Source organism: Barbatula barbatula, assembly GCF_947034865.1.
Source record: "Barbatula barbatula genome assembly, chromosome: 2".
NCBI lineage: Eukaryota > Metazoa > Chordata > Actinopteri > Cypriniformes > Nemacheilidae > Barbatula > Barbatula barbatula.
Window position 1 is genome coordinate 20159023 of NC_136767.1, and position 22652 is coordinate 20181674.

Consider the following 22652-nt stretch of genomic DNA (forward strand, 5'->3'; position numbering starts at 1 on the left):
TTAACGCAACCTTGTAACTGTAATTGGTTGGATTATTTCCACATTAATATATATATATATGAACATAGTATAGTTTGCAAAAGATAACTCCTTTTTTAAATATAAAATATCAAGTTTATTGTGTTATCACGTGTTTATTGTGTTTTATTGTATTCTTCAGCTGTGTTTTAATAAACTTTTATTAAGTTATAGTTAGTTAATATAAACAATAAAAAACTAATGGTTTGATCAATTATGCACAATAAAAACATGAATTATGATTTGTAAAATGAACTCTTAACTTGTTTAATTAGTAACTTACTAATATTTACTAACTGTATATTTAATAATCTTCATTTAAAATATGGCAACAATTTTATTTAAACAATGTTTTATTTGAATACGATTACATTTTTATTTTAAGACCTTAATTTAAATATGTCAGCGTGACACGTCGTTCTATAATATTCCTATGAATGAATGACTGACAGAGACCCATCCTCTATCAGCCAATCACTGTGTTCATAGTCAGAAAAACTAGCTGACATCACCCATGGCAACGAGGTCAACCCCGCCCTTTCTCTCATTTTTAGAGTTCTTTCTGCATTTTACACAAAGTTGCTCTCAACAGCGTTGTGAATAGGTTTTAAGAGGAAACTCCTTTCAGCTGTTTTGGAGAGCTCTTAGTTTTAACAATAAGTGTTTTGTAAATACGGCCCCAGATCCCTTTTTTAAATATTGTTTTTAACTGACATACACATTCATTTGCTAGATTATTCCGAAAATACTTGATGACCTAGCTAATGATTAAAATTCTATCGTTGTGTGTTCCTGACGTTAATTGCACACGTTTTTTATGTCGCACATTTAGTAACATTTCCTTCAGTTTCCTATGTTTATCGGTATTTAACTTATTTTGCATTACCCTATCTCTGATGCTGTGAGAAAGCACGCGGAGCCCCGCCTCTAATTGGAAGTGAATCATCCAGATATCTAAAGCCACGCCTTTAGCATTCTCACGCGTGTCCTGCACGAAAAGTGCACATAAGCTAAAGATGAACAGTAGTGGAAGACAGAGCTGCCCGTCCCCCAGCACCACTCCAGAACTGCGCCTGTCAGCTTCGCATTAACCGCAGACACTGCGTTCAAGATTTTTGAGTGCAAGTGGGAGGAGCCGCTAAAATCAACTTTCATATCTTATCATAAGAAACCAGCGCCCCTGAAACCAGCGCCTCTGAACAGAAGTTGGCCGATCCAGGCGTATTTGCCAAGTAATACTGACGCGATGGGGGATTTAATCTCAACTCATCTCGATGAGGGCAAACGGGAGGTTATTACAGGTAACTTCATTTCTTATGAACGTGTCTCAACCACTGTCGCTTGATTGAAAGAGACGTGTTGGATATCCAGCGCTGGTATGTGAAATATGGTGTTGCGAAAGAAAGTTGCGATGTTAAACGGCTAAAGTAGTGGGGTTTTGGGTGAAATAGTTTGCATTCCTCCCCAAAAGAAAACTTGAGGGATAATAAACTTTTGTTTCATCATACTAAACAGACACTTTGTTGCAACGTGGCACAGTGTTTCCTGTTAAATTGAGAAGTTTGGGAATTTGCCCAACATTAAAAATAACAGTGTGTGTACATTTAAAAGTGGAAGATTTAAGTCATGTAGTACTTTGCCCAGGTCTACAAAATGAATGTCAGCTTCAGAGCTGTTCTGTCTAAAAAATGATGGCGTTTTAAATGAGTTAGTTCTACTGTTTTATCTTTGTATAACTGTTTTTTGGATCCAGGTGCCTTGCACCTTCAGAGGTGTGGTTACAGATCTCAGAGAATGCCTTGATTTTCTGCATATTAATGTACACGCTATATATATTTTTCAGATTAAACATGATACATTTTTACAAAACGTATCTTTAACAAATTATTTAGCAAACCTCTTTACGCTGCCTCAGCACAAATTGATAGATGAAGGCCCATTTGGGAGTGGCATTATACTAATGTAAATCTTCCATTTTATCATTTGAACATTTAAAAAAAAATGTCACATTTCAGATATGGAATCTTAGGAATGTATGGAGAGTCAAACAGCAGTAGGGAGTTTTCTGGATGAAATGACACTCTTAACATTTGGAAAACCTTTGAATGGCTGTTTGGGTCATGCATGTTTACTTTGTTGGTTTGTGTTTTAAAGCGGTGTAAAATATTCAACAACAGACTATGACTGACCAAATGAGAAGTGCCCTTTTCTGTTAAATGTGTAGGTCTGTTGGTATATGATGGTATGTAGACTATTATCTGCTGCTGTTTCGTTCACTTTGACATTAAAGTCCCAAGGAATCCCTTAAAATAAAAAGTGTTAAGAATGGAACGTCACTGCTTTTCCCACTTTGACTTTAATGCAGTCTAGTAAATGAATGAGGCCATCAACTCTAAATAGCGGGTGGGGAATAGAATGACCTCAGCACTTCCTGTCACAAACAATCAGCTTTTTTTCTTAAATATTGTTTATGTTTGTGGAATTAAGGGCTTATGTTTAAAGATGCTGTGGATACTTTATGGTGAAGTTTTACACAGAATGTTAAAAGCTCCACACAAGTGTTTTGAGTATCTGGGGAAGAGGGGGTTCTTGCAGGAAATGCTTGACTGGAATGTTTGTCCTGTGGTAGGGTGTTTCTGGAGGAATGGAGCACTAATAGACCTTTATAGTATGGTACTGGTATGGATACACAATTCATTCCACATGTGTGTGTAGCCCTTTACATGTTTCAAATACTAACTTTTCCAAGTGAGCAATTCTTAGTCATCCACAGAATAGACAGAAATTTTGACAAAAATATGGCAATCCGTCCAGAGATTTACTTCAGTGTATGCTGAAGACATTGGAATCAGATAGTTGGGTAAGGCTTTGTGGTATGTGTCTCCGATGATCAGGCTATGTAGGTTTAAATTAGAATTTTCCGTGATGAATAAGACTTACTCAATGTTGAACTCAGCACCATTGAGGCTCTCGGGACAATTAAAACGATGAAAGCACAGCTTGTTTGAGGCATGCTTCATTTAATAACAGACCATGAGATAGCATGCACGTTAGATCACATGTGCTGTTTCCTTTAAACAAAGCACTTAGCAATTGCAACAAATCGCAGAAATTCTGTCTTGTCAGATTTATATCTGCTAAAGGGTTAGTTCACCCCAAATTTGAAATGTTGTTATTGTTTACTCACCCTCACGTTGTTCAAACCCTTTATCACTCCCCATGATCTTCAGAACCAAAAGTCCAGATTTCTGGGGGCCTTGAGGTTAGATGAGAGTGATGTATGTGTATATGTGTGTACATGAGTGTGGTCTCTTTTGAAGCTTGAGAAGAGGATCTCAATTTACTACTAGAAAACCCAAAACAACACTTAACTAGCCTTTAGTTCCAACGATCAAAGATAGCACTAGAAGGTTTGAACAACAGGATAAAAAAGAAAATCACAACATTTTTGGGTGAACTATCCCTTTAATCCCTGCTGGTTTTTCAAGCTGAAATACTGAATTGACTTGAGTTGGGCTACATATTTGTCACAACAAAATCCATTCATTGAAAATAACTAGATAAATACATCATGCTGCTCAATGAGTTTGCTAAAAAATAAATGACGTCAAACCATTGAAGTATTGTTAATAGAATTCACACCTGAGGTGGCAATGTGACTATAACACATGTTTGTTATTCCATGGTATCCACATGTACATGTACACCACATGTTTCTGTCAATATGGCCCTAAAATGTCTTTCAGATGGCTAAACCTTTTTTTCTCTTGTCTAAGCCACCATTAATACTTTGTAAAAGGTGAGTGAGTAAAACTATTGTATTCAACAAACCCTGGACCGATTTCATTGCTTTGTACAGACTTGAGACATGTCAACCAGTCAGAATCAAGAATTTTGTCATGGCGGCATTCTTGAAAGAACCAAATAAGAGCACGATCAAAGAGCCGCGGGATTTCCTGCTGTGAGCTCTTCAAAGTGCATTAACTAGACAAGCATAAATGAAGCCAGAAGAAGAGTTTTGCACTGCTCTCTCTCTTCCTCGGACCCCAAGAATATGGCAGCCACAATCTTGTAAGACTCTCGAATGCATACATTTGTTCTTCCTCCTTGAGATCAGTATTGATTGATCAGGTATCACCTACTTCAGGTCCTTACATGAAATGAGTGATTGGCTTATGTTAACATGATTGAGTTTCTTTGTGATCTAGAGCATATTACAATCTTCGTTGTGATAAAGATTTCAGAATTGGGTAGTAAGTGACTGTATTATTTTCAGACTCATAGCTTCCGAGCCTCTTCATTGAAGTGACCACTGTGGTAAAGCTGACTTGATTTTCTAAGGTTGTAATGAAATTAAGGATAGACGAGGAGTGGCATCCAGTCTCCAAAGTATCACATGAGACTCATTCAGCGTGTGACTCATAGCACGCACACACACACACACACAAACATGCACATGCCCTGTTTCTTGCAGTCTTTCCCCGTGTTCATGAACTGTGCACTTGAAATAAATCTCCTGCTCTCACTCTTTCTTCCTTTTATTCATAAAAAAACTGTACATGTATTTACACCCATTTAATATAACAGCACAGGCTGGATTCCACTTTAAAAATGGCATTTCTCTTCTTTGTAACGTTTATGATCTCTGTTAATTGTAAGATCTGAGCAAACAGATTTCCTACATTGACTCTCACCCTGTCCCCTCTCTGATCTGAAATAGACACATTCCAGTGAAACTTCCTGTTCCTCTCCAACGAACCCCCCACCCTATGGCCTGTTAACCCACGACCCACATGTGGTTGACTTATTAGTATTACCGTTATCATCGCAAGTGAAATGGCTCTCTAACGTCAGTAGTAAAACCTCTGCAAAACGTAAGGTTCTTATCGGCGCTGAGCACGACAAGCATCCAATAAATAAAGCAGATAAGTAATCCCGCTGTCCAAGAGAGAAAATAGATTTTTATAGATTAGGCTAAAGCAAAATAAACTTTCTTGGCAAGAAAAATGTCTAGCCAGAAATTTGGATCAGATGTGATGGAATGTTCGTTTTAGACTCCGATCTAATCCCACTGTCAGACTCATGCACAACTGAACTGTTTTTCTTAAGTGTTTTGAAATCTCGATTATCTGGGCTTGGGATGAGACTTGAATTGTGAAATTAAAGTGTGTATGTAATGATATGGAACGGGAGTGTATCATCGTGGGATTTGTCAAAGGATGTTAGTTTAAGATTGATGATTGCTGTATCAGTGTGCAAACAATGAATCAGTAAGAAGTGCCCAGCCCTTGTCCCCAGTTCCCACCATCACTGTACAGACTTCAAACAAGTCCAAATTTGAGTCAAAATAGGTGTGCTTGAATTTAGAAATAATTGTACTTAAATGTTATCTATGAAAAGTGACATCTGCCAGGTTCATTAGCTGGTGCACATGTTTTCCTCTGCGTAAGATCTTGAGATATTGCCCACTATTTTCAGTTTGACACTTCAGAATATTTTATATTGCACTTTACCCAGAATGTAAATTTTTAACCCTTGACAGCACTATTACACGCCTGTAATTTTTAAAAGAGTAAAAAGCTTTAATAATTGAATGGACAATTATAAAACTTGTTGGATATGGTATTAATCTTACAAATATGTAAGTTTACGCATAAGTAATCTACGCACATGTAGTAGTTGGCGATATAAATTTTTTAACATTGCAGATGGTCAGAAAGAATTTCGGCCCAGCCTCCCTGTCTCCTTTTTCACATTCCCCTCTGTTAAGCAGTGCCCGCCCCGTACGACTGCCTAACGGATTTAGCAGTTCATTTAATTATATATTCTGACTTTATGGAGAAAGTATGATGGATTGCTTATGTATGGTTTCCCCCGACCGGCTCTCAGTACACCAGCAGAGACTTTTGTAACTGCAGCGTTCATCATTCTGATTCCGTGATGAAGTGTTTGGAGGATTCCTGTGTGTAAATACAAATATTGACTTTTGCAGAAGATAGAAAGTCATTCAGATTTGAAATGACAAGAAGTCGAGTAATGATGACAGAATTTTCCCTTTTGGGTGAACTATCCTTTTAAGCTCTGATTTCTTTATGCATCATAATAACCATATGACACAAAGATATCCCATAACTCCGCTAGACTCTGATTCTGATAGGAGTGTCACCCTTATTGAGAAAGGGAGTCAGTTGCAAAACAGTATATGATTACAATAATTAAAGTATAACTGATCTCACTGTCCTTTCCTTAGTATGACCTCCGTGAGCTTACAAAGGCTGAAACCAATTTTCTCTATGCTTCAGTTTTTACTAACTCTCTTAGTTCACACAAACATTTAAATTATAATTTGCTCAAGCCTTTGTCAAACCTTTCTTTCTTCCACAGAACACAAAAGAAGATATTTTGAAGAATGGCAACCGAACAATGATGGTACCCGTTCACTTCTGTGTGGACACAAAACCAATGCTATTGTAAGGTGACCATTCTTCAAAAGATCTCCTTTTGTGGTTTGCAGAAGAAAGTCATAGATGTTTCAAATGACAAGTGAGAAAATTATATCAGAATGAACATCTTTGGATGAACTATCACTTTACGTTTGGATGAACTATCACTTTACGTATCGAATCTTTACGTTTTAAGCAAATAGATTGGAATGTAGTTTTTTTTTTCTCTGGAACCATGAAAGCATGAACTTTACAACTTTATTTGGAAAGCTCCTTTGTTTCTATACCAACCACTTGTTGATCTGCTTTCATGTGAAGGGCAATGCAGGGAAGTTCAAACACGGTAATCTACTTTTCTAATCTGATACATGAAGCACAGTGAGAATTGCTGTTAATGTTTAATGCCCAACGATTTGTTGTAAGACAACTTTATATAGGAGAAATGCAAAGGGGTGCAACGAGGGTTTACACTTTCCATTTGCATTGATATGATCATTCAAATTGTGAATTGTTTATACTATTTATAAAAGTGTATTTGCCGTAAGCAGTACTGTTTTCCATTATATTTTACATACTGACTAGTCTAGCTAATTTTATAGCATCTCTTTTGATGTGTATATATAAATTTATATATAACAGCCATTATGATTGCTTTGTTCATGACTATGTTTATGTGTGTTTCTCAGCACGTACAGGAGAGCTGATGGGAGAGTTTGGTCGTCTGTATGAGCAGCAGTATGCCGTTGCTCTCTTTAATAAGATGCGCTATGACATTGAGGGAGGAGGAGGTCCTCAGCCACAGCTCCTGCACAGGAAGGTAAAACCTTTTTCTATTCCTCTTTTACATGTTGTTTTGTTTCGTAATGCTGTCATTCAAGTAGTAAATGAAAGAAATTAAACAAGGGCATTTCTCAGAAAGATGAAATAGGGCTTGGTGTTAAACAAACTATTATATTTTTGCATTTTATTGCCACTAGACGATAGTCGTTTGATTCCCAGTGAATATACATACTATTAAATGTACAGTACAATGTACTGTAAGTTGTTTACCTAAAAACATTATGCCAGAATGCATAAATATTTATATATGTTCAAAAATCTGATTCAATTATTTGGTTCTCGCTAGAGTCCATACAGACAAACAGTTATATACACTATATGCATCCATGTCTAGTACTGGACATGTTCACAGGCATGTATGTCTGTAGACTGGTTTTGATAATGGACTATGACTCTTGCACGCACACTGGGTGGGTTGAATAAACACAATTTAAATGTTTCCAGTTCTGGAATCTCTCTATTTGTATAATCGTACATCAGATTATCACTAAACATTAAGGGATCTTCGAGCGGGAAATTAGAATTTCAGTTCTTGTGTGTTTTCTGTGTGTGTAGGTGCCTCTCCAGAATAAGTCAATCTTCTCTGGGGCTTTGTTCCAGTATCTTGAAGAGAACAAAAAATGGCGAAATCGTTTTCTTTTTATTCCTGATACCTACAACATCAACTATTTTGAAAACAAACAGGTACAGAAAATCCCCAACTTTCAATCAAATTTCATTAACACATTGAAATCTGCGGTGTTGATGAATTCTGGAGTTTTTAGTTTAATTTGTCCAACATTTATATTGATCACATACTGTTCACAGACACATATACACCTTTAAAAAGGCAGCCACAGTCATATTTTGATCCCTGAGGTCTCCTTTTCCTTTCTCTCCATATTTCCTCTAAATTCAGGCCCATGAGAGAGGTTTGCATCCTAAAGGCACAATAAACTGTGCTGGCTACAAGGTCCTGACATCTATGGAAGAATACACAGAGCTTCTTAACACCAGCCTACCAGGTCAGTCTAAAAGAAACATGGTAAACCTCAGAGAGCAATGCACTTCCTAATACACTACGAGTTAAATTATGTTGACAAGATTACTAAACATTTTACAAAAATCAAACGTCATGCAAGGGTTGTAAAACAAGCCAGTGGCTTTTTTAAGCAGCGATTTGAAACTTGACATTTTGTTAAACCATGTGCATTCATTTCAACCCAGTTTATCAAATAAGCTGTCATGTCCATAGCTGTTAAAAAGTTACAGATTTTCAGCTTCTTTGTCATGGTGAGATAACTCTGGTAAAGAATTTAAGTTTGAACTTTACACAGAACAGTAAGCAATGCGTCTTGGGCTATACATTTAAAATACTGTGTTCTTTAATGTTTAATGCTTCGTCCAATTCCATTATCAGTACTTAATTGTAACAGTTTCTTTAAAAAAATCTTGTCATTTCAACTTTCACGTAGTTATTAACTTTTTAATTGAGTTGGAGATGGAAAGACGCTGTGATCTTTGAGCAGCTGCGATAATGCTGACTGGAGATCTTCTCATCAGGTCTCACGCAAGTTAATCTTAAATCATGCAACATGTATGTTTTCCAGGTGTAAAAGCTAAACTTGGCACGTCTCCATTCCTGAAATGTGCAACACAGTTCCCCCTCATTCTCTGGCACCCTTATGCACGTCACTACTATTTCTGTGTGATGACAGAGAAAGAGCAGCAGAAATGGAACGCTGTCTTTCAGGATTGCGTCCGGCACACCAACAACGGTAAGTCTTATGTTTACATTCAAGACTTCATCCTTAACATTTGATTAAGCCTAAGTGTTCATTGGGATTGAAACTCATGACCTTGTTGATGTAATGTCCATGCTTGACCACTTAATCTACAGTAATACTTTCCCCCATTGTGTTAAAACTGAAACTGTTCCATTCTGATTGTGTTACTTTTAAAGACATCCATTTACCAAAGAGGCAACTCGAGCGGAACATTTGGCACTGTTAGCGGGATTCATTTGTTCTGTTTGATAATAGAAAGAATTTTAGTGCTCAAGGCTGTAAGTAGATTCCGGGTGAGGTCATTGAGAATGTTCTGCTGTCACATTTCAAGCTGACTGTTTATTCTATAGAGCTCTTGTAACTTTATACAGTACTACAGCGTATGACTGTCAAGCATCGAACATTTATTTCTGTTTATATGGGGGGGTAGTTAGTTGAAATACAACTTAAACAAACATATATTGTTTGCTTCTTATCAGGGATCGTTTTCAGACTAGACGGATAATTCACAAATGGTTCTGCATATATAAACGTCTTACTCTATAATTTGCTCCTGTGTAACTATAGTTCTGAGAATGTTAATAAAGGTTCTTTGTTACCGTGAGACTTTCAGTCTTTCATTGGCCGAGTTACTGATATATTTCTTGGCAAGACTCATAAACAAGAGTGCACTTGTTGCATTTGTTTATTTAAAGGTGTCAGCTACTGTCATAGCTATTGGTTCGCTCGCCTGCTTGTGATGTTTGCAAGGTATGATAACGGCAGACTTGTTTTGGTTGACGCTTGGGCTGTAAGGTTGGCCAACCTTGACAATCTGATGAAAATATAATTTTTTTTAAGCATTGTTTGTCTCGAGTCCATATTCACTCCTATGGTGTGCTACTTTAATGGTTAAGTTTAAGGTTTTCTCATAGACCTCATATGTTGGCTTCTATAGCTGCTAAAGCTTTCCTCTGCGTAGTCCAGATTCCAGCGTGTAATTCAGGCTAGATGGGACTCTGTTGAGAGTGAATGCATGCTTGCGGCGAGAGCAGCAATGTCCCCTGGAGGATTTAAGTGGCGTTGTGAGTGTGTATGCTTGCCGTAGCCGATCCCTGCTGTGTGTAGTACTTTGTCTATGCAAGCACATCTGCAGGCCCTTTTCTGCCAAATAAGGACTGGTTCGGTTCTAGTTAGTTTCTGTGCTATTCATTGGCCAACTTAAGATGTTTCTTTAATTTGCTTGGGGTATGTTAAGGTGACTGTATTACTGTGTTGACATATACTGATAGAAGTCAACAAGTAGACTTCTTTCTTAGCTTGTTGCTCAAATCAAACGTTTTGAAATTACAGTATGAAGAAATGCCTGGCACCTCTGCTGCACTTCTATTATGCAATTCTCTGTCTGTATTTTTAGCGCTCTACAGTAGCACAAATGTTCTTTGTTATGTTACATGTATCTGATTCATTGGTTAAAAAGTTGTTTTGAGTATGTACTTATTCACCATGGCATTTAAGATTAAAGTAATCAGTAAATGGGCTGGCAGATACATGTAGGATGCCTCGCCCTTGTGTCTGATCAGCCTTACATGTTCAAAAAGGTTAGGTTTAGTGGCAAAAGGGTAAAATTAAGGTCTCATCAGCCTGCCAAGCACAATGCGTGGCACCCTTTTCCAATGGACCTCAGAATAACACTTGTTACAGTGTGTAAGTACTATTTATATACTACACTGAAGTTAAGAAGTCAATTGTTTGTATTGGAACTGATTGTAGGTGGTGTTCATATCAGACAACTGATGTGTATTTCCATGTTCTTTTATCTGTCTATTAAATATATTATTATGATTATTCATTAACAATTATTTGTATATGTTCTCCCTGCATTTCACTAAATCCATAACCTTTATTGTTGCTTCCACCTCAATTGTAATTCATTTAAGCCTGTTTATCACCTTTTTTACACAATACAAACTTTTGTGTTAGTCTATAGATAAAATATTATTTTAGATGTTAAATGTTTCATCTTAACAATATAAACAAACTTTACTACGCATGCATACTTTTGTGACCCCAACTGAACTTCTGGTACACATTCACAAACAATAGAGTGCCTGTAGATTATTTCTGATAACAATTTAAAGAAACCGAGAAGCTAAACTTGTCTCTCCAATATTTCGAATTTAGACTGTGATACCAAGCTCAACCGCTAGATGTCCGTGTACCATACAGTTGCTATGAACTACAGCACCCATTCATATTATATATTTAATATTATTTAATAAAATGAACATGCAACGAAATTCAACAAATTGTTTATTTAATACAATTATTATATAGTAAAATAATAATATAAATTAATATTAATATATAATAAAAAACATTTATATCTTATTTAATTTAAGACATTAGTCAAACACAAACCGGAAGTTAACTGGGGGTCAAGCATGTGCAGGTATGTTGAAACGGTCTATAAAAAGAATCTAGAAAACTTAAATTGTGATATTAAAATAGTAGCTTTTTTCCAAAATGTTAACCATTTTAAATGATGTTTTTTCTTTTACATACTGTAAAACTTTTTTAAACTTAAAAAGGTTTAATTGAACCTTCTGTATGGAAGTTGATTAAACTTGAATAGTCACTAAAAATACAACTAAAGAAAATTCAGATTCTGAGACTGAACTCGTGTTTCTGTGTCGTTTTGGATGAACATTTATAAGTGGACTTTCATTAGATTAAGGTATGTCAGCACGAACAACAAAATTTCATTGCATCTTTAATAACATTAATTAAATCAGCTAAACTGAAAACATGAGCTTTACACTTGTCTTGCTATAATAATGGTTGTGTCAGTTTAAAATGGCACTACACAGTTCTCCTTCTGGACACCACAGAGAGCTAAATGTACCTTAATATAGCATGTTCACAGAGGAACTTGCATTGAACAGCCCATCTTTGTCCCAAAAAGTGTCAGAACAGAAATAAAGAATGGAGGAACAGGCTGTGCTCCAATAGGATGTGTTATTCTTTGACTCCATTCCCAGAGGAGTAAACCCAAGCATGCATGAACAGTACTAGACCCTGGCAAGTCTCGGCATGTGTCTGGAAGTGCATCATTTACATATTACTTCTTAAAATGTGCAAGTTATGCACCATCAGTTTGACAAGGCGACATTTTTGAACGGGCTTTCAGAACCGTCCGCTTTCCACATTTTTTCTGTCAGACAAACTAACAGAAAGCCCTTTCCTGAAACCCACGCTACTGAGCAAATGTTGCCACTTCATGTCAGACTGGTTGGGATTTTCAAACAAACCGAGTATGTCTCCAATCCATGCATATATACCAAACATACTACACATTGCTACAATTGTACTGGCTTGTTTGTACATCTTAAGCAATCTGTTTAGTCTGGAATTCCTGAGCACTGAAACATGAGACGTTGTCACAACAAAATACATTTATGCATTTGGCGGACGCTTTTACCTAAAGGAATATACATTGCATTGTACTATACATATTTAAAGTATCTGCAATCCCTGGGATCAGAAACATAACCTTGGCGTTACGAACGCCAAAGGAAAGCCATTTACAGTGACATGATTGAAAGTGATAATTTACACAAATTAAAAGAACAAACATTTATCTTATGTTTTTCTGTAGAGTATGTTATGCACGTTGTTTAACTGTTCCTTTCTGTAATAGTGATATTAGCACAGACTGTGTTAAGATATGTTTTTAATAAAACTCTTAATTCATCAGTTTTTGAATTGAAATCAGTCGTCTGTAACGGCAGAATAAGCGAATCGTAACGCCAGTCATCCTGCTTTTGCATACTATCTCTCTGGTTCAACACACACATTCATAAACACTGATGTGATGCCCATGTGTGCATATACTCGCATAGACTCCTGCAGTGCTGGACTTCCTGTCTGCTCTTCTTTAGCCCCCACACGGACACATGAACAGGAGGTTTAGGTACTGCTTTTAATGTATATTGAACGTGTTTTTATTATAATTCTTATAGACCAGTGGTCTCCAACGTGGTGCCCGTGGACACCTGGTAGCCTGCGTCAACTCTGTAAGGTGCCCGCTAAACACAGGGCTCACCAATAATGCTCAAGACAGTTGAAAAATCTGTGACTATACCAATCAGCCAAGTGCTAAATCGTCATGAAAGGTTATTATTAGCAAGTGTTATAAGCTTTAATATCTAAAAGAAAACTGAATTTGGTTCTGTGAGCGTAAAAATAAGGCATCGCATGTTTAAAGTTTGAATGTATGTTATCAACAGGTAGCCTTCTAGAGGATTTTAGATATTTTGGTAGCCCTCACTTACAAAAAGGTTGGAGACCCCCGTTATAGACTATTTGAGATCGAAGACTGTTTTTAGATGTGACTGTACTCCAATAACAGCATGCAGATGTGACTGATTGTTGCCTCTATGAATGACGAAGACCTCTTTCATTTTTGAGAGGGCTGCAAATAACTGCTTTCTAAAATGTAGCTTGTTTAAAAACCTGTAGAAGATTGGTTACCATCTGCCAACTAACATCCCACCAACAGAATCCAACACATAACAAGTAGACGGTTAAATCATTAAATCAATACGGTTTCCATTGAAATTCTTGAACATTTCTTTTTTTTTTCAGGGATAGCAAATTCTCATAACATTATTGAATGGTTGAAAGTTCTGCAATTTTCAATTGAAAGTGTACTTCATTTGGGTCACACCCATACAGAAAAACGTGTGGAAGCAGCTTTAGAGTGAAAAACTGCCACAGGAACTAAAGCTTTCTGATGACACATTGAGCTCAGATTTCTGTCTCTGTTAGTTACCAACCCTCCCCAACACGACAAACGTGACACTACAGTATAAGTAGTTCTGTTCACACATCACATGCTAACTTACCTAAAGTTGGTCCTAAACCTTTTTCAAGTGAACAGTGATCTGACAGCTGTTTTCTGAAGGTGTGTGAACGAAGCCAAAGATTTGCATGACATCTTGAACACACCTAAAAACCCTCTATGACACTTCAATCCTGTTACTAAGGCTGTGTTTATGAATTGGGGTAGACTGTTGAGAGTGTGACTAAAAGCGACCACAATTCTTTTTTTGGTTTAATGTTATAGTAATAATGTTGTTTGTGTTTGTGTAACCATGACCGCTCTTCCATTTATGCTGCCTTATTTTCACTTCCCCTTAATGTAGAGGAACTATACAATGTTATGATGTCATTTAAGAAATTAGTCTACATGGTGCTCGTCCCTTAGTAATGTGGTTGATAAACAAAACAAACATTTATTATTATTAGCATGTCTTTTGATGGTCATGGTGTTTTTTTTCTGCAGGACTGCCTGAGGAGTGTAAAGTTCAGACCCCAGCGTTCACAGATGCAGTGCGACTCTATCGACAGACTCATGGTCACTATGGAACCTGGGACATGATGTGTGGAACACCTCCACAGGTAAAACGCACAGAATTATGTTTTATAGAATTATGTTCTATAATAAACCTCCATCTGGAAAGGAAACGAGAGTCAAAGGAGGTTCTTAAAGTAATTGTAAGGGTTATAATCGAATACAGATAAAGGTCAAAGCTAAATTGTTTCATAGGAAGTGACTCATTGAGGAGTTTATGTGTATAGCATCAGAAGAAGAAAGATACAGTTTCTTGTTTGGAGTAAAACATTTTTTAAAGGCGACAAACCAATACTGTAAATCCACACAATCATGTTTATATAACATTACTTATGTACATTTCTGTAAATTAATTATAATCTGGTTAATAGTGTTACTTGCATAAATGTTTAGATAATATTGATGGTACTTGATCCCGCCATGAAGGGAGATCTGTTTTCATTGCTATCCGGGTGAATTCTATTTCTGCTATACCACGGTCGGCAACCTTTGCGTCCGAAAGAGCCGTTTTGAGCCCTCTCCCATCTAAGGAAATTTGTCTGGAGCCTCAAGATGTATGTAACCGTTTAAATTACTATAACACAGGTTGTTATGCATGCAAGGTAGTTGTTACCCAGTTGCATCACTAGGTGTCAATACAGTGCAATTTTTAGATGTTTGCAGTTAATACGTTTTTGTCCCTGGCAAGAATAGCATGGCAATAGGAGAGTAGCGTCACAATGTAACATGCGCTGCTTTAGTTAGACTTAGCTTTTTCTGTGAACATTATGAGAAGCGCTAGCCAGACAGGATTTAAACTATTACGGCTAAAGACGTAAAAGTTTGGTTCAAAGACAAAAAACGTACCAAGCAGAATGTTTTCTCTCCATTTCTAACACACGCATACAGTGTTTGGCGCTGTCTCGCATCTGTCAAAGAAAAAACAACGAGAGCAGCGGTTTTATTTCTTCGGTTACCTTAACTTGAGAGATGGGGTGGGACTGAGGGGCCGCTGCTGAGACTTTGAGGGGCTCCTCTCTTAACAGATTTGATCTCACTCCAAACATTTTAAGAGCCCTGCTAATGTATTATCAATAATACAAACACTTTTTATTTACCAGCTGTTTTCAAACTAAAGAACATGTTTTTCAAGTTAGTCACCAGTAATAGTGGACACAAAACTAATTTCTGTAGTGCACATTAAACAGCGCTCTGTAAATTATTAATAGGGGATTTATTTACTTTGTGGCGCTCTTGCAGAAAGACTACAAACTTACATTAAAGCCAAACAATGTGGAAAGAATATTTAAAACAGGAGATACGTATACTTAAAAATCAAGAGAACAGCTGCATTTATAACAAACAGAAACGTACACTTTACTGCAGCAGCTTTTGTCAAAATGGCACGTCAAAACCAAATCACTACGCGCTTCATTGAGTAGATGGAGACGTGTCTCCCGCTCTGTGTTTGATCTACCTTTCATACCCTTGAGTTACACCGACCAATGAAAAATTAACATCATTCATACAACTATTTTAAAATTGCACATAGGCTCGGATATATTCCGTATTTATCAATCATGTAATAAACATTTGATATTATATTTACATTTTGTGTTTTAAATACATATATATATATAGAGAGAGAGTTTTCTGTCATGTCACGTACCACCGGGGTCTCTTCAAGTACCACTATAGTTTGAAAACCACTGGTCTAGTTAACTGACTTCCTTACAAATAATACGACTAACTTTAGGTAAACATAAACTAAAAAAGATGTGCAATTTCATATTCTAAAGGGTTTGGCTTAGTCACACTCCAATATGCCTTGATAAGTAATATAAATACATTTTATAGGGATATTTTTCTTATCCTCTGATGTCATACAGCAAATAGAGCTGTGTGTTTTAAGAGGATATCACAGTTGAATGATTTCGAGAAAATTTAGACTCTGGCAGTAGTAAAACAGTTGTGTGCTTCAGGCACTCCTGGCTTCTTTAATTTCTTTGGCACTTGGGCATGGGAATGAGGGAACGTGTCCTCCAGGTTTCTTCAATTTTGCTTTGTTACACGAACGCATGCACGGATCGGCTGTCAGCTGAGTTAAAAAAATTGGAGTGTGTTCTGTTTTCTGCACTCTCTGACAGTTCAGGATTTTTCTGATCGTCTTTACAGATCCTTGCCAACCTGGTGATGGAGACTCTCCTTCCTGAGATGAGAGACCTCATCACCCCCAAACTGAAGGGCAAGATGCATGAAAGACAAAGGAACTGGATGCTGGTATATATATTATTTCAGACTCATGTTTTTAGAAATTTTCCTCAGTTGTATTTTTTTTACAATTTTCTTTTATGTTTTAAATGTTTTCTGCATTTAACATGTTAAACATTTTAGAAAAAACATTTAAGAGATTTTTCATCTACTGTAGCACCAACAACAACAAGTGTATGCGTCTAAACATTAAAGACCTAATGGTGGTTGTCCAGATGCTAGATGATTTTGTTAATTTTTACTGCAACATTTCTTTAACACAGTCTACATTGACCTTCTGTCTTATCTGTGTTAAGATTTCAGATGCAGTGTACCGGCTGGTTCAGAGCCAAGCACAGGCGCAGTACGAAGCAATAGTGCAGAGCTCTGAGGCAGGTCGCCCCCCACTGGAGACCACCATACGAACAGACATGGACCAGATCATCACTTCCAAAGAACATGTGACCAGCAAAATTAGAGGTCATTTTTCTTTTGCATAATCCTGGTGACACATGGTTGGCCGTTTGATCTTTCTTGATAAGTGCTAGTGACTCATTTATCTAATTCCATTCAGGTTTCTGGTTATTTGAGTTTCAAGGAAGTCTATTGAAAAGAGATTATGAAGAAATGCTTATATTATTTGTCACAGTTTCTTATTTCCTTAAGTGGTATTAATGTACTCTGATGATGTAATGGAGATCTATAAACGCTAAAATGCTTCATTTAAATTCGAAGAAGAAACTAAATGGTGTCTTGGATGAGAACAATGCTAATTTATAGTCACAAAATGATGCATTAATCTGTGCTGACCATATTTTGTTTATATTTGTTGATATAAATTAAGGGACTAGTTTACCCAAATTATGAAAATTCTCTATGTTCAACTGAAGAAAAGATGGCATGATGTTAAGTACATTTTAACAGGGTTTTTATAGTTGGCTGTGCTATTGCTTTAATATGGTTAGGTTGGATATGTTCATATTTACTCATTCAATATTTAATCCTCAGTAAATTTAAAGGAATGTATCTGTTTGCCTTAGCTCTTGTGCTGCCCAAGGCAGAGAAGCTTCTGAAGGTGAGCATCCAGCCGTACATCAGCTCCATCCTTGACGCGCTGATGGAACCCACCAGCAGAGGCTTCTTTGAAGTGAGAGACTTGTTCTTCAGGGAGCTGGTGGACATGAGCAAGAACCTCTTCAATGATGGAAACAAGGAAAAACTTGGAGAGGTAAGGAAAACATCAATCACATTTTAATTTATATTGAGACTCTTATAGCTTTTAGTCCTTGCCAGTTAACTGTGATAACATTTGTGATGTCAACTCTTTGGTCCGTGTTTTCCAGCACATGGAAAAGATCTCCATGCTTGCCTTCCATCCAGTAAAGATGCAGAGCTGCTATGAGAAGGTGGAGTCTCTGAGTTTAGAGGGACTGCAGCAGCGCTTCGACGTCTCCAGCCCCTCTGTGTTTGTACAGAGAGCCCAAATCCTGATGAGAGAGGTCAGTCATCTTTGAACCAGAACAGTCTAAATAATGTCTTTTAAAAGTAATGCCTCTAAAACTGGCAAAGTGCTATTAACAGCTCAAATGTGCTGCAATTATTTGTACTATTTTAATGTGTTTATATAATGGAGATTGCATTAAGATGGTTCTTTCAACTACAGCGGGATTGAGTAAGGTCTTTTAGGGTTAATTCACGTTCAGTTTTAAAATGTTTGTGTGTATGCATGTTCCACATGGGTTGGTTTATGGTTTTTTCGTCACATGTTAAATGAGATGTCCTGGGGTGGGATGGGCAGCTGTACATGTAGAGATGTAAAACTCCTTTTAGTGGCAAAGGTAAATGGCTGCATTTTATTGTTGTTTATGTCTGTCAACAGCTTTTGTTGTTTGACGTGAGAAAAAAGACATCCAGTTATACACTATGCACATTATGTCATGCATGGTTATTTCAGCAGAATGACACATTTCTAGTTTTTCTGGATGTATTAAAGATGGATAAAAGACTAAACTTGTAAGGTAATTCATCTAACCCAGGGGTTTTCAAACTTTTTTGTTTTTAGTGATTTTAAGTAAATATTTAAATAATTAAATAAAATAATTTGACCACACATTTGCATGTTTAACTTCAAAAGCATGCATGGTTTTATCTTTTTTTCAATAGTATATTTGACATTAGTATATATATTATTAAACCTGTAACATTTCTTTGCAATTTAACAAAGTTATGTAAACAACTTGTTTATATTTGTTGGACTCATGAACCCCCTGCCATTCCCTCACAAACCACCAGAGGTTGGCAAACCCCAGTTTGGGAAACCCTGATTTAACCTTTTTGTGTTTGCAAATATGCACCCTAGTGGCAACTTTGTTTGACTGAAAATGTTGTCATTTCCAAAAAGAAGGAATGTGTTTTCTTTCTTTCTCTGGGGATCCATTCCCATCTTTGAATATTTTGCATAAATTGACTTCCAGCCCTTTTGAAAGTTCTCTCCATCTCTTTCATGTAGCAAATGGATGATGCCGTGTACACGTTTGAGCAGCTCCTGCACCAGAGTTTAGAAGAAAAGGAAGGAGAGGACCTCTGTAAAACCATTCAGCGCTGCCAGGATCGCGTCATCAAGGTGAAACAAGATGCTGCAGTTACCTTATCAGCTATTAAACTGTAAATGTAAAATCATGGGAAATGTAAATATGTACCCTTTTATCATTAGAAATTTGACTATGACAGCAGCACGGTTCGTAAAAAGTTCTTCAGAGAGGCTCTTCTGCAGATCTTTATTCCCTACATGCTGAAACAGCTCTCTCCATCTTGCTCTTCTGTAAGCCCTTTTATCTGTATTACAAATAATTTTTTTAATCAAATGCAATTATAAGTCACACTACAAATTTAATGGTTGTGCAGGAATTTCCTCGTTTCCAAGAGCTTATCTTTGAGGATTTCTCTCGTTTCATTCTGGTGGAGAACATCTTTGAGGAAGTCGTCCTTCATACAGTCATGAAAGATATAATGATGGGTAAGACACAAACCTGCTTTCAATCCTGATCTGTCTTTTTTCTTACTGTAAATTGCTTCAATCTCAAAAAAATCTGTAATTTAGTGATTTGTAAGCGAATATTCCAAAAATTGTTTGAAGTATGTACTGTTTGGAAAAGTATATAAATGTGAGCGCATAGTTAAGCAAGTCTTAGCCTCCTTCTAAAGGTTTTACAATCTTTCATATTGTTTTTATCTACATGTCTGATTGTTTCTTTGTTTCCAGCTGTAAAAGAAGTAGCTGTCCAAAGAAGACACAACCTATATCGAGATAGCATCGTTCTGACAAACAGTGACCCTAATCTTCACCTGCTGGGTGACAACCCTCCCATTGACTGGACTGGAGAGGATGGAGGAGGCCAAGAGGAGGTGGTTGGAGAAGATGGAGAAACTCCGAAAAGGCGGAGAATAAAGCAAGTGGTCTCCATGATCCAGCTAGAGAACATTGCCCCTTTTCTACCCAACGAATCATGCCTGGAAGTGCCTGCAGTAGAGGACATTCCTGAGGAGGAGACAGAGGGACGAACCGACGCCTCAACATGCCAAGCTTCGCTGAAGCAAGTGCCCAACGGAACCAAAGAGGATGTGAATAAAAATGAGGTTGAGGAAACGCCATCTGTAATGAAAAAATCGACATTAAAAGAAGAAACTGAAGTCACGCATGTGGTGGTAGAAGAAACAATACCACAGGACACGCAAGGCAACTCGGCCATAGAGGAAATAGAAAACGCAGTACAGGAAGAGGGACATGAGCAGGGTGGTACGGTCACACAAGAGAATGTTGCAGAATCATCACCTTTAAAAGAGGAAACTGTAGATGATAGTGAAACTGCAGATATTTGTGACGAGGAGGTTGATTTAACCCCAGTGTGTCAAGTTGAAATGCCTGCATCAGGCACAAACAAAGATGCACCTTCAAGCACAGAGGAGAAGCCTTCGGGTTCACCATTAGCAGACCAACAGGAGACAAATCACATTACAGAGAGCACTAAAGACACCCATTCAGAGACTGAATGCAACTCTCTATCACCGCATGACGACAGCGGATTTCAATCTCCCGCTAATGAAGTGGAAAGGGAGGAGCCTCAGACAGGAAATGAGGCGTGCAGTGACTCTGAAATGGGGGAGGACACTGCAAAGAAAGATGATGCACTTGTGGATCACCAGTGAAATGGGAACTTTGTATCTTTTAATTTTGTTCATTTATTGTAATTGTTTTGTTTGTGCCTGAAAATGGTGAAAAATATATTAAATCCACCTTGTTAAGAAAGACGTGGCACTTTTGCCTGTAAACACACTATTGTCTCCAGACTCTGTAGACATTTGCGAACTTTTGTTTTGTCGTTGACAATCCATGCATGCGCACAGTCACATAATTGTCCTTTATGCACTTAAATGAATCACCCTTAGAAGTGTAACACATCCTCGGTCAAAATGTCTTTATTTCCTGTCAACTTTGTTTGATGCCTCTGATCTTTGATCTCTGATCGTCATTCCTATAATCCAGCCTGTGCTGAAGTATTATGCCTTTGAGCTTGTGGAAACCAGCCACGTTATCCTCTATGTAGATAGTATATGGTGCCTTATTTGATTTTTAAATGTTGCTTCTGCTTAAAGTTAGTGATAGCTGAAGACACACAACTGAAGACACTGAATATTTTTGTTTAATGAAGAGGCTTTTTGTATTCGTTTTCGGCCAATTTATTTTGCTAAAGAAGTGAGATCTGTCATTAACAATTTACTGGAATTCCAAGTAACCCTGCTTAGCACTGGTGTACATTTGTGCAGTATGCTTTAAGAAACTCTTCTGTCACTTGTTGGATTTACAGAAGTGGTTCCGTCGATTTTCCTTATACTGTTTGGTAAAGTCACACTGTAACTGACGAGCAATTGTTCTTGCGTTTCTTTGCCACTTCTATTTCATTGTTCAGTCTGTGGATGCTGACTTGGCTTTTCTTCATCATTGTTGATCATATGACATTTTTTTTAACATACTTGCACTGTAGTCATTTAGTTCTGCAGTTGTAAGGTTGTCAAATATGTTTTGATTTCAGTGCAGGTGACGCTGGTAGATAGGATCCAGTGGATGGTTCAGATATGAATGATAGTACCGCTGTTAGGTAACCAAAAGTACACGATACTCATAAATTTGATATAGAAATATCATCTATGACAGTCGGTCAGATTAATGATGTGCAAAACATGTCATAGGTAGTTTTATCTGGCCGTAACAGTACTTTGTGTATTGCTGTTGAGATGTTTTAAAATTGTATCTATGGAATAACAAAATCTGTTTATGAATACAATTGAATATTTGTATTTATTAGTTACAGCACTTGGTACAGTTCTTTACGCATTTTTATTTCACCCTTTTAACTTGCAAACATCTTTGTCTTTTTAAGCCACTGTTATTCCTTGGAGAAAATAAACCTATAAACTGACAGTGCTTTTTTAGCAGTTTATTTCTTTTTAATCTCATAGCTAGAGATGAATGCTATGGGAATGGTGTTGGATCTATTGATTACACCAGTAGAGGGCAGTGTAGTACTAAAGTGTTCTTTAGCCTTCGTGCCATAGGCCTATTTAATTGTAAGCAAGTTTTCTCTAGTGTTTGTATTATTAATACATAAAAAATGTATTCATAAGGAGCATGCGCATCATCTACGTTTTAAACGTCCATGTCGGACAAATAAGATTTAATGGTGTTCTTTTACTAGGGTACCTTTCCACCAGACAATACAACCCAACACAGTAAAGATCCACGACATGATGGTTTTCATTAAATACTACCTGCACATTTTGTTTGTAAAGTCGTCTGTATTTGGGAAGAGAAAAGAACGGCAACCAGACGTGATGACGACATTGTTTTACGTGGCATGACCTCACACCGTTCGGGAGTCGGGTATTTTCCCTGCTCAATGAGAT

At 37.1% G+C, this 22652-nt stretch overlaps 1 protein-coding gene across 1 annotated transcript; it reads left to right on the plus strand.

The window, feature by feature from the left end:
• The first annotated feature begins 997 nt into the window (after positions 1–997).
• Positions 998–22193, plus strand: niban2b (niban apoptosis regulator 2b). The gene is made up of 14 exons (XM_079486785.1): positions 998–1319; positions 7148–7278; positions 7857–7985; positions 8200–8305; positions 8891–9058; positions 14394–14509; positions 16617–16721; positions 17009–17171; positions 17732–17919; positions 18035–18190; positions 19201–19314; positions 19405–19512; positions 19596–19707; positions 19954–22193. The coding sequence occupies exons 1-14, from the start codon at positions 1265–1267 to the stop codon at positions 20895–20897; spliced, it is 2595 nt and encodes an 864-aa protein (XP_079342911.1). The 5' UTR covers positions 998–1264; the 3' UTR covers positions 20898–22193.
• The last annotated feature ends 459 nt before the right edge of the window (positions 22194–22652 follow it).